This window comes from Actinia tenebrosa, unplaced genomic scaffold (assembly GCF_029948245.1).
Source record: "Actinia tenebrosa isolate PJP-AT-01 unplaced genomic scaffold, QUT_ActTen_1.0 PGA_scaffold2__45_contigs__length_23673736, whole genome shotgun sequence".
Taxonomy (NCBI): domain Eukaryota; kingdom Metazoa; phylum Cnidaria; class Anthozoa; order Actiniaria; family Actiniidae; genus Actinia; species Actinia tenebrosa.
In genome coordinates, this window is record NW_028292579.1 from 21664149 (window position 1) to 21677072 (window position 12924).

Consider the following 12924-nt stretch of genomic DNA (forward strand, 5'->3'; position numbering starts at 1 on the left):
AAAACAATATACTGAAGCTCCCAGCAATGTTTAAAAAATGTAAGAAACTTGCGCTCACGTCTTGGATTTTGCTTAGAGTTTCTACTACATGCCCACTACATGCCTGTACCTTTCAAAATAGCGCAGTCAAACAACTTAAAAGCTTTTTTAATTTCTCGGGCTTTTGCCAGTATCTGCTAAACCTGTACAAAGAAGTAATTATTGTGATAATATGAATAAATATATGGTGGTGAGGATGTAGACACTCAATAAGAAAGGATGATGCTCCTTAACAAGTACATCATAAATAAACAGTTGCATTACTGGCCTCGAAAGCTTATAGACAAATGTGTGTGATAAATATTACAAACCTTATGGCCTTTAGAGTAATAAACAAAATTCGGCGGAGAGTGTAATGGTGGATAAAAAAGTACAAAACAAACGTTCTTTGAAAACAATGTGCTAAAGGCGTTAGATGATACAATGGGCTTTTTCATTTTAACTTTAGGATCTTGGGTCTATGGACAAGGGACGGGTAAAGCATGGCTGAATTGGATGCAATGTTCAGGATCGACCAAGACCTCGCTTTATAGTTCTCTTCTCATAGCTGGGAGCATTTGGAGATTTAAAAAAAAGATTTGTTACAGGAAGAAATAAGGAATGGTTAATGTGCTATCTGTAACTATATCTTGAAATAAAATATGTCTAAACAAACTAACTAACAAAGGTATTTCGCCGATCTTGATTCAAGCCAGTGTTTTATATTACCTGAATATATAAATTCATGAGTGCTAAAACAATTTTAAAGAGTATGATTACACCAATAATAATGTAGACTAATAGTAGGCAAAATTAGAAATTTCTGTGGGTTACAATGAAAGCGTACTTCCAAACAATGGCTTGCTGCGTTTAAGTCACATGGCAAAGACGTCATTAAAAAAAATATACGGAATTAAACAAAGGGGGACAAAGTGGTTTATCAATTTTTCTTTGTTCTGTTAAATGAATTGTTATGAAATCTCATTATCATCATTTTTCGCCGGCCGCTCTTGTAAACATATTTCCATACATATTTTGCATACTTATATTTAAACATTACGAGATGTAGGTATGATACAAGTCTTACACAATGGTCAATGGGGAACCGTCTGTGATGATTACTTTGGTATGGAGGATGCTCAGGTTGCATGTCGACAACTTGGTTTCACCAAAGCTGTAGGACGTTGGTACGAGGGACGAGGGACGGGAGCAGTCTGGCTAGATGGTATTGGATGTTCAGGTTCAGAGGCCTCACTTCAAAGCTGTTCTCACAATGGTTGGAGAACTGTTAGCTCTAACTGCAATGGTCACACTGAAGATGCTGGAGTTGTTTGTTGTTCGTCCATTTTCGTAGCACCCAACCTTTTTGGAACACGATGCCCACCAGAAAAAAGTCTTGGGAAACAAAATATAATGTATAAAGACACACTGGAGATGATGGTGTGGCGTGTTCTGTACTGACCATCCTTTAGTCAGTCGGTAATTATTTACTACAATGTAACATGGAACTGAGTGATGCTTGATTTGATAAATAAACTTGCACATATCACAATACTCCGTGATAAACAAATCAGAGAGTTAATCACTCCACCAGCGTCATATTTGTGAGTTTGGCAGTCAGAGTCAGCGACACCCCAGCCAGGATGAGAACAGCTCTGAAGTGAGGTCTCTGACCCAGAGCAATCCATGTCGTCCAGCCAGACTGTTCCCGTCCCTCGTCCATACCACCAAGGTCCTAGAGCTTTGGTAAAACCAAGTTGTCGACATGCCACCTTGGCTTCCTCCATGTACCAGCCATCTTGACACACTGTTCCCCATGCCGCATTTGTGAAGGCTTTTAAAAGTCCTACTATTTTTCATATCTGGCATTAATATTTCGCTATAAATTGTCCTAGCTTTGTGGTATTTGTGGTACTACTTTAGATAAAACTATTTTCACTTTCAGTGCAACTCTGATTCAAAATAAAAATTTTAGAAACGGGGATATCAAGACTCCCAGATGTTGAAATTTGAATATTGTAGGAACTATGCTTTGCACAAGATAATTTATAGCTCGGAAACAAAAAACGCAATAAAAATAGTTTTCTCAGAAAATCTACTATACACATTGCTTTGGAGGAATAATTGAAATATTTCAATAACTTTACTTGTGTTATAAGTTTATGGAAATTTATTACTATGGTCAATAGGGAACAGTATATCATCTTTACTGGGAAAGTAAGTTTGAATTTTATTCAACATACGTTCAAGCCTGATAAATTTGAGAAATGGTAATTGTGACAGGTCCGAGGACGTGATGTCTTGGATGATATCAAAATAAGTTACAAGTTTACCCTTAAACTGACTCTGAAACGTTTGCTAAGAAGATATAACGTAAAGGGAATTGAGGAACAGTCTGTGATCGTTATGGTTACTGGGATATGCCAGATGCCAAGGTTGCATGTCGACAACTTAGTTTTACCAAAACTGTAGGATACTGGTACTATGGACGAGGGACGGGTAAAGTATGGCTGTTCAACATGGGATGTTCAGGCTCAGAGTCCTCACTTGGAAGCTGTACTCATAGTGGATGGGGGAACGTTGACTCTGGTTGCAACCGCCACGAATGGGATGCTGGTGTTGTGTGCTTTGGTTGTTGGTTTAGTATGTAAAGCATAAAAACAATAATTTAATTGTGACAAACTTGTATCATACCTCCAACTCCTGAAGCTTTAAATCTAATTATGCAAAACATGCAATGAAACACTAATTCCCACTAATTTGTAATAAAAGTCCACATCTTTTAAAAAGTGTACAATATGAAATAAAAAGGAGGTTTATAGATTAAAATTGAAGTACAAAATCGTTCTTATGACATACAATCCAAGCACCTAGGATTGTAAGCGTGACCTATATCTCAAACAAGAAATCAGTTTTTAAGTCCACCACAGGGGTCAGTGGGAAACAGAGTTTCATGATCATTGGGATATGCCAGATGCCAAGGCTGCATGTCGCCAACTTGCTTTCACCAAAACTGTAAGACATTGGCGCTATGGACGAGGGATGGGTAAAGTATGGCTGTACTGGATGCGGTGTTCAGGCACAGAGATCCTAGTAAAAATTAACTAATTAAAAATAAGAAATGGCCATTATACAGTAACAATGACAATAAAGATTGCGCAGCAACTAGTAATTTTAAGTTAATGAGGATTGTTTAATTAGTCAAAGTTATACCTGCGTCCTGCATTATTATTATTAGTTATATATATATATACATACCACACCATCATCAATACTTATGAACTGCAGCTTTATGCAATAATCATTGGAGAACAGTATGTCATAGTTACTTTGATATGCCTGATGCCAAGGTTGCATGCGGACAACTTGGTTTTACCAAAACTGTAGGATATTGGCAGTATGGACGAGGGACTGGTAAAGTATGGTTGGAATATATGCAATGTTCAGGAACCGAGACCTCCCTTCAGAGCTGTATTCGTAATGGATGGGGAAGCGTACCGGGCTGCGATCACACAACAGATGTTGGTGTGGTGTGTTCTAGTTGTTACATAAGTTTCGTTAGTTGAAAGATTTTGTACTAATGGTTACCGATGTCAAGTAAGTCATAAAACATCAAAAATAAAACATCTTCTTGCCAAAATTCTTAGCAAAAGCTAACTAATAAAAAATAAGAAATGGCCGGAACGATAAGTTCATAAATTTTCGAATAAAAAAGAGTTTAATAGTTTAAAGTTTTAATAGTTTAAAAGTTTAATAGCATTGTTTAATTTGTGAAAGTTATACCCTTATTCTATTCATAATTTTTTTTAAATTAAAGTTATGCCCTTAATTCTATTCATAATTTTTTAAATTAAAAAAAGTTTAATGGTTTAAAAGTTTAATAGTTAAAAAATTTAATAGCATTGTTTAATTTGTCAAAGTTATACCCTTCTATTCAGTATGATGTCGAGTTGTTTCTTTTTTCCAATAGCCTTAAAACATATTTTAAAACTGGACTATCAATAACAACTAACATTATGGACCCAGGGCTAACAAAAGGTATGTAGTTGTGAATAAGAAATCCAAAGCTTTTTTATGCAAATAATGAGCATAAAAGCGCATTTTTAAAGACTTACTATAAATGGTAGGATATTTTGTCGCAATGTGTAATCTGACTTGAATCTTGCAAAATGAGATGTTGAAACGAGGAAATAGCTTGATTAATTTAAAAGTATTAGTACGTTCAGTTTTGAACAGTATGCCATGATAGCTGGGATATGCCAGATGCCAAGGTTGCATGCCGTCAACTGGGATTTACCAAAACTCTAGGATATTGGATCTATGGATATGGGACGGGTAGAATATGGCTGTACAACATGGGCTGTTCAGGCTCCGAGTCTTCATTTGAAAGCTGTACTCACAATGGATGGGGACAGGTTTGGTCTGGCTGCGATCATACTAATGATGCTGGTGTCGTGTGCTTTTTCATATTTTTTAATGTTTATTATATTATCCTCAAAAATACCACTCTCTAATCCTTGATATCTATATCAGTCACTTTTCTAAAGGTTTGAAACAGTTTTAATGGATGATGATTTTAATTTAATTATCTACTAAAACTGTAAATTATTTGTGGTATGGACAAGGTACCGGTAAAGTATGGCTGAGCGGCATGGGATGTTCAAGCTCAGAGTCCGCACTTGGAAGCTGTACTGACAACGGATGGGGACAGGTTTCCTCTGCCTGCGATCACACTACTAATGCTGGTGTCGTTTGCTTTTATTTTGCTTTAGTATCTTTTGCACCTCAATTTTTGGTATTGCTGTATGGTTGTTCGGTCAATAGAAAAGGGGCGAGAAAGTATTGCTCGATTATGTAAAATCTACAGGCTCGAAGTCTTTACTTCAGAGCTGCACTCTTAGGTGGGAGTTCTTACTTTTGTTTGCGATACGCACCAATATGATGTTATTTTCGCTGATTATTGGGTTCGCCTGTTTTCCTCCCTCCGTAAAAATCAACTTCTAAGTTCCAATTGGAATCCAGTGAAAGAAGATCTACTCTTTGGAATTCACTATATATTCCTATTAATTATTTATTTATTTATCCTATTATTCGCCCAATTAACTCGCCTTAATGAACAGCCCTTGATTCGTTTGGCACCCACTGTAATACAAAAGTTCAGCGCATGTAAAGACTGAAGAGGAAAAAAACACAAACGATAAGCTATACAGCAGTTTTAATAAAGTGTTGACTAATGCAAGTCATATCCATTAGAAGGTCGCTCGTAATAAGAGCTTCATAACAAAGGGAAAACACGCTTGTAATTCCCAAAAGTGGAAGCGGGTGCTTGCGAGAGCTTTACGTTACAAAGTTTGAGTACTATTACTATTAGTTACATGTCGACGGTACATCATTACTTAAATTAAATGGAACAGTATGTTATGGTGGCTGGGATATGGACGATACCAAGGTTGCATGTCGACAACTTGGTTTTACAAAAGCTCTAGGACCTTGGCAATATGGACGAGGAACGGGTAAAGTATGGTTGGATTGGTTGGATTAGATGGGTTGCTCAGGCACAGAGGCCTCACTGTTCTGGTTATTACATAAATATCATTTGTAAGCAAAGCTTTCTCCCATTTATTGCTCTCTGGCCAGGATTTGTTCCAGGGCAGAGTTGCCTTTGGCATACCTTAATATTAACAATAGTTGGGACAGAATATTACACTATCAATACTAAAAAGGCAACGAAGTATGGCCTAAAAGTTTTGCTAAATCATATCAAACAATTGTTGTCATTCGCGGGCTTCCTGTGGTGACAAACCACGCTCCCCTCCCCTACACAATTTCCAGTCTTTTTTCGGCCAAAACCAAGATGGCTGACTAGTTAGTGATGTTTTCACTCGATTTACTGTAAATTTGAGCAGTTTTGAGCAAGAAATTCGCCTATTTAGTGAAGAAAATTATATTCCAATTTCCTAATATGGTAAGTACATTCCATATATGGTAAAAGAAACAGCTCGAGCGGAACGACAACTTTTCTATGTGGAAAGTTTGATATGTTTTGCTAAACGTTTTGCGTGAATTTGTCACACAAACTAAAAGTTTCTGTTTGTTTGTTTTTATTGAATAATTGTATATAAAAATAAGTTACTCTGTACACAAGTTGGTATATGTTAAAACAATTATTCGCCTCAGGCTCGGTGAATATGGAAAATATTTACCTCGCCGCTCGAAGACTCGCGTCTCGGGAAATATTCCCCGATATTCACTTCGCCTTCGGCAAATAATTGCTGACTAGTATGGGATGTTCAGCATGGGATATTCAGGCTCAGAGGCCTCATTTGGAAGCGCACAATGGGTGGGGAAGCGTTGCAGCATCTTACTTCAGAAGTCGCACTAGGGATGCTGCTTTTGTATCTTTTAAAAGTTTGGAGCAAACAGCAAAATACAAGCAGACGTTGCATTTGAGGTATTAGAACTAACTTCAATATCTACAAAGTTGGCTGTCTAGAAACCTGTGAAGCGCGATGACATTATTTGGACAATTTCGATCGATCCAAACAATAGGAAGCAGAAATAGCTGTCATGTTTCTTTCAAAAAACATCGTGTCTCTTGAATGTAGACTTCTTTTGCTTAAGGTTCTCCCATTGATCAAGATTTTTGAATTTCTTTTAAATAATCAAATTTGATAAAAAAGAACTAGCAGCTGTCCTCAAAGTGGATTGGGACACGTTGACTCTGACTTCAACACGCACCAATAGGATGCTGGTGTCGTGTTATTATACTATTGTTCAGTATGATAAGCTTTTTGGTATTTGATAGAAAACACTGCTATGTATCATGGAGGTGTATTACCAGAGGCAATAGGGAACAACATCTCAAATTACTGGAATATTTCAGATATATACGAGGGTAGCATGCCGTCAATTTGGAAAGGGTAGAATTTGGCTGAAAATAATGCACAGATTATGTAATGCAGAGATTCAGAGTTGGCACTTGGAGCTGTACTCACAATGGATGTAAAATCTGAATCCTCCGAGTCCTTTTTTGTGAGAATCATATCCAAATAGGAAATAGTATCAGTATAAAATGCTCACCAAATGTCATAGTGAATTGCCTAGTGCAAAACTATGTAATAGCCAAAATTATGTAACAATAAAGAGAAAAATAGAAAAAATAATGTGCATGTAGATGGAAAATAATTTACATAACCTAGAACTTTCATTTATCTACCTTCAATTTTCATATACATTTTGAGCATTCGATGGTGATTGTAACTGCATGCTGGTTAGTAAATCATCACCTTATCCTCTTAAATTAATCTGTATATTGTAGTAGTAGTATATTTACTTTTAAGTAAATCGTAAATCAAAAAAAAACAAATAAAGCCAAAGACCGCGAGATACAGACTTATAGACTAATTTGTAAAATAAAAACAAAACGAAAACAACTACCAAAACAAAAAGCCAAAGCCGAAAAACTATGAAAAGTTCGATTGTGTAATTTTCGATAATGAAACATAACTATCTGTTAAAGGTCTCCCGTTGTTTAGTATTAGTTAAAATTTGGCTGTTCCTTTCGATGGATAATGACTCTAACCATTTCCTTTGATTCCATCTTCTCATTGAGAGATGAAATATACTTGGTCTTTGATAGCTTTACACTTAACAATGCAATATAAAAAGCAAGATATAAAATATAATTTGTGAATTTTAAATTTACTCAATATTTGTTGAAGCCTGAGTACTTTGAAATTGTTTTTAGCCTTAGGTAAGTCTGTAGATGTAGGTATCAGGTACCAAGAATGCACGTGAATTTAAAAAAAGATTTCAAAATTTGTAACTTATCCTGTTTTGTAGTTTAGATTCATACAATCATTATTAGAAGTCGATTGATACCATTAGAAAATTCTTTTGAGGAATATTGATCTTGTGAAGGTTTATTACCACGGTCAATGGGGAACAGTTTGTCATGGTAACTGGTACGTGAATGAGGCCAAGGTTTCATGTTTTCAACTTGGTTTTACTAAAACTCTAGGACCTTGGTACAATGGACATGGGACGGGTAGAATATGGCTCTACAGTGTGCGATGTTCAGGCTCGGAGAACTCACTTGGAAGCTGTACTCACATTGGATGGGGAAGTGTTCCTTCTGGCTGCGATAACACTAATGATGCTGGCAGTTATGTGCTTTTCATGTCGTTAATAGTCTGTACTCTCACTTGCTAAATAAACTCATTTGTAAAGGTTTAGCAAAATTGTTTTTATTCTGTAGTTAGTTGCACGCAAATGTATGTTGCGGCGATTATATGTCAATATCAATTCCTAAAAAGCGAGTTACTATAGTTTGAAAGCTACAAGGTTGTTTATTTCTGCGCCAAAACATATTTTGGAATTCTCTTCTATCAAAAAATTGTTGGTTGTTACAGTGAGCGTCGCGTATCTTCTCTTTGTAACTGTGTGTGATATTCTTCAAACTAAGAAGTTTGAAAATCTCAAATGAACTACAAGAACTAGCCTAGTGTTATCCATATAGCTCTTTTGGAGGTATATTAGTAGTATATTACCTATGGATGGGTACATTTTGGGTCTCACTGCCCTACTCATGACCAATATGATGCTGATGTCGTGTGCCTTTGTTATAGTTTTTTGGTACGCCTAGGTTATCTGAGGGTTTGGTGTTTGGTATTGGCGTAAACGATGGTTAGCGCTGCTTTGCCGCTGGTAGTGCACTTTAAATTTCTGAAACTTTCTTTCAAGTATAAAAAAATGCGCTAAAGTATCGTAAAAATTGGGACTCCCAATTTTTTCTCCCAAGAGTTCACCATACCATTCTCAGCATAAACCAAGCAGGTTGCCAGAATAAACCCGACCATGGCCAATGAACGAAAAAATAACTTCGATGTTAGTAAAAATGTGTAGTATCAGCTCATAAGGTTGAGTATAGGAAAAATTGCACAAAGCATAATATGTGATATATCATAAAGGGTACGTTTGCAATTAAAAACGTTATGTTTAATATATATAAATAAATATATATAAATATATAGGTATAAATAAATTGTATTATTATTATGTATAAAAAGCCTTTAAAAATATTCAATGGCAATTTTAATGTCGTTTTTCATGTTTCACGTTTCAAATTATTTATTTATTATTATTATTTATTATTATACTGCTACAACAAATGTGTCAATACCAATTCCAAAATAGCAAGATTGTTATGGTTTGAAATTTTTAAAATATAGATATCCTGCCCATCAAAAACACATGTGCTGTTATATTCACAGAACTGTTCGTTATAGAAGACAAGTCAGAATTCACTAGAAAATTCAGAAAATGGTATTTAATTTTATGCTGCTGCCTCTCTTGTAGAGTTTAGATTCCTATCTTTACTAGTTACTTATTGAGACTCTACAAACTAACGTGTTTAAAAATAATAAATGAAGAACTCAAGCTAAACTAGGAAAAGCCATATGATTGAGGTATATTACCAGGTTCAATGGGGAACAGTTTGTACTGGTAGCTGAGACATGAATTATGGCAAGGCCGCTTGTAAAGAACTTGGTTTTTAACTCGTGGATAAGCGAAGCGTAGAAACGAGTCATTGTGAGGGGTCTGAATATGCAAATGTGTCACTCACTTACTCATTCACTCAGTAAGGCGTTAGCAGATCGATAAGTAAACGTTTATCGATCGTCTTACGTCATCTGCTTACGAACGTTATACGACACTAACAAGTACAAAACAATTATTCAGTATAGACAACTGTCGGTATTTATATGACGAAATGAAGTGCTGATGTTTCATGTGGGATATTTCTAGCACTGTGTACCCACTGTGCATGCGCAAACTTGCACATAGTTTCATCTTCGGATTATTTATATCAAAAACAAAACTAAAAAAAAACTTGTCGTCGCTTATCACCACCGCAAAGTACAGCAGTGGCGCAGCTCAACGGGGTCGGACTGAAAGCATGTGAAGGCGGCTCTGGCAGCCGCTATACAGTCCATGTATGACCCCGGAGCACAGCTCTAACCAGTTTGAATTAGTTAGGTTTGATTTGAGAGGAGGGAGGAAAAACCGGTGGACCGGAAAAACCCTCGGAGTCAGAAAGAGAACCAACCAACTCAGCTCATATGGGATGACTGGGATTCGAACCCCGGACCTCAGAGGTCAATGGTCAATGGGGAACAGTGTGTCAAGGTGGTTATAATAATGACTTTGATATAAACGATGCCAAGGTTGCGTGTCGGCAGCTTGGTTTTAACAAGACTCTAGGACCTTCGCACTTCGGACAAGGGACGGGTAAGATATGGCTGTACAACATGAGATGTTCAGGCTCAGAGGCCTCACTTGGAAGCTGTTCTCACAATGGCTGGGGACAGGTGTCTGGCTGCGATCACACTAGGGATGCTGGTGTCGTGTGTTTTTCATTTTTTCAATAGTCTGTATTAACACTCGGCTCTGTCCCTTGATTTCAGACCCCCTTCTTTAGTTTTGATGAATTACTTATCATCATGCATCAAACCTTTTTTTGCTGATGTGATAAAGTAAACAGAAACGCTTATGTACAATCGTCAACATATTTAGATTTTTTCAGAAGACTCGTACGTAGAGCCGGATGCATTGAAAAAGTTTTTTTCATTAGATTTCAAAACGAGAGTCATGGAGTCTTGAAGAAAATTTGGCCAGTTTTTTCATCCAAATAAGCCGTTCTGAATAAGTAGATTGATCGTTGGACAACACAAACAGCCGAAGCAATGTTCTTGTATGTTACAGTGAAACCCCGCCTTACGGCCACCCGCTTAATACGGCCACCCCGTTATTGCGGTCAGCTCTTTTGGGTCCCGACGAAATGCCCATACATTTACTGTAAAATGTGCCCGCTTAATACGGCCAACGGCCACTTTTTTGTTGCCCGATTGACAAACTTCCATACTTTTTAAACCCCGTATTACGGCCAGGACAAATAGGTTACAGTTTAGATCTTAATGTAAACACTGTAAAGTTATTGCTGCAAAATCTGTGATTCTTTTATTCATTCAGTTAACATTCTACAGCAATAAAAAGATATAACTAGCTAAAAACTAGTGTGAGCTGCGTCGGTGTTTCTAATGAAACAGTAATGATGAAAAGGTAAATTATACACCGTGAAAAGATGAAAAAACTTACTGACGTTTCGGACGCTAGTCCTTCGTCGGAGTAAAAGAGCTCCGACGAAGGACTAGCGTCCGAAACGTCAGTAAGTTTTTTCATCTTTTCACGGTGTATAATTTACCTTTTCATCATTACTATTCTACAGCAATGTTTTTTGTAGAATCAGAATCAACACAACAACTTCAAACAGAGAAACACGTACAGCGCGATGCGCCAAAGTATGTTCGATAGCCTGTATGGGGTGATATCCAGCGTCGAGTTAGTATGGCTTCAAAGGAAGCTTCATTCGTCTGTACAGAGCAATGTCACTGCCTATTTTAAAAAGTAGTTGTTACTGTACTCAGTTTTCTCTGTTCTACTGTTATATCTACAGTCCCTTACTAATGAATGTCATGAATATCACTACGTCACGCATGATGGCGTGCGGACGTGAGAATCTTTGCTCTACAAAACTTTTACTTTTCCTTATCTTAACCAACATATCCTCTGTTGAGAATTTACGAAACGGAAGAAATAACAAAGAAATACAAGTCCTGCTTTTAAATTACCGACTTGAGGATTGGAATCGCACAAATGTCCGAGCTCCGAAATATCTCGCATCAAAGGTACCACACACTGTAAACGGAACAAGTACGTTTCAACTTTATCGTATTATATTGAGCGTTGATGTGCACCCTCAGCCTGGCCCTACAGCAAAGAGAAATATTAATCATCCTTGTAAAGAGTGTAACAAAAGTGTCAGGTCAAATAAAAATGCGAATGTTGTGAATGCAAGATATGGTCGCATGCGAAGTGGCCAAGACTAATCCTAGGGAGTTTTATACAGTGTTTAAACCTTTCTTGGACTCTAAGTCATCAAGTATAGATGATACACGTATCAACTTGGAGATTGATGGTCGTCCATTAACGAATCAGACTCAAGTTGCTAACCAATTTGTTAATCATTTTGCAAATGTAGCCGCTGACATCGGGGATCCCTGTATATTGCTGTCTACGGAAAAATAACTAGAAAGCCATAAAAGTGTGCATGACATCCAAACAAATAAGAAAATCGTCAATGCCCCAAAATTTGAATTCCATAGACTTGACGTCGGCGAAGTAGAAAAATCCTTGAGGAACTTAAACCAAAATAAAAGTGCTGGGCACGATCAAATATCTCCAAGACTACTTAGTATTGCAAGTAATGAGCTGTCACCATCATTGACAAGGATCTTTAATGGTTGCATAGAAAAACGTTATTGGCCGGATGATTGGAAAAAAGGAATCTGGGTCCCGGTTTTTAAAAAGGATGATCACAAGGATTTGAAGAATTACAGGCCAATTACAGTCCTAAGCACGATTGATAAAGTATTTGAGCAGTTACTGGCAGGCCAAGTATCGCATTATATTGAACCTTACTTGAACAGGAACTTAACAGCATATCGCAAAAGAAACAGTTGTGAGACAGCGCTCATAAATCTCCAGGAAGATTGGAAAAAATCACTAGATGAGAAAAGAGTAATCGGAGTGCTGTCGTCTGATCTATCTAAAGCTTTTGATTCTCTAAACCCACCACTACTGTTAGCGAAGCTCAAGGGATATGGATTTGGTGATGATGCTATTGAACTGTTACTCTCAGAAAGGAAGAACAGAGTTAGAATGGGCAGTGAAATTATGAGCGAGTGGAAAACTGTGGTAAGAGGCTGTCCCCAAAGATCCAATTTTGGACTTCTGATGTGGAATATATATGAAAACGACGTGTATAATATCGAACAAAGTAGAATG

At 37.0% G+C, this 12924-nt stretch overlaps 1 protein-coding gene across 1 annotated transcript; it reads left to right on the plus strand.

Annotated features, from left to right (window-relative positions):
* Nucleotides 1–1089: 1089 nt before the first annotated feature.
* Nucleotides 1090–1479, plus strand: LOC148909597 (galectin-3-binding protein B-like). Its single transcript, XM_089034199.1, has one exon. The coding sequence runs from the start codon at nt 1090–1092 to the stop codon at nt 1477–1479; it is 390 nt and encodes a 129-aa protein (XP_088890325.1).
* The last annotated feature ends 11445 nt before the right edge of the window (nt 1480–12924 follow it).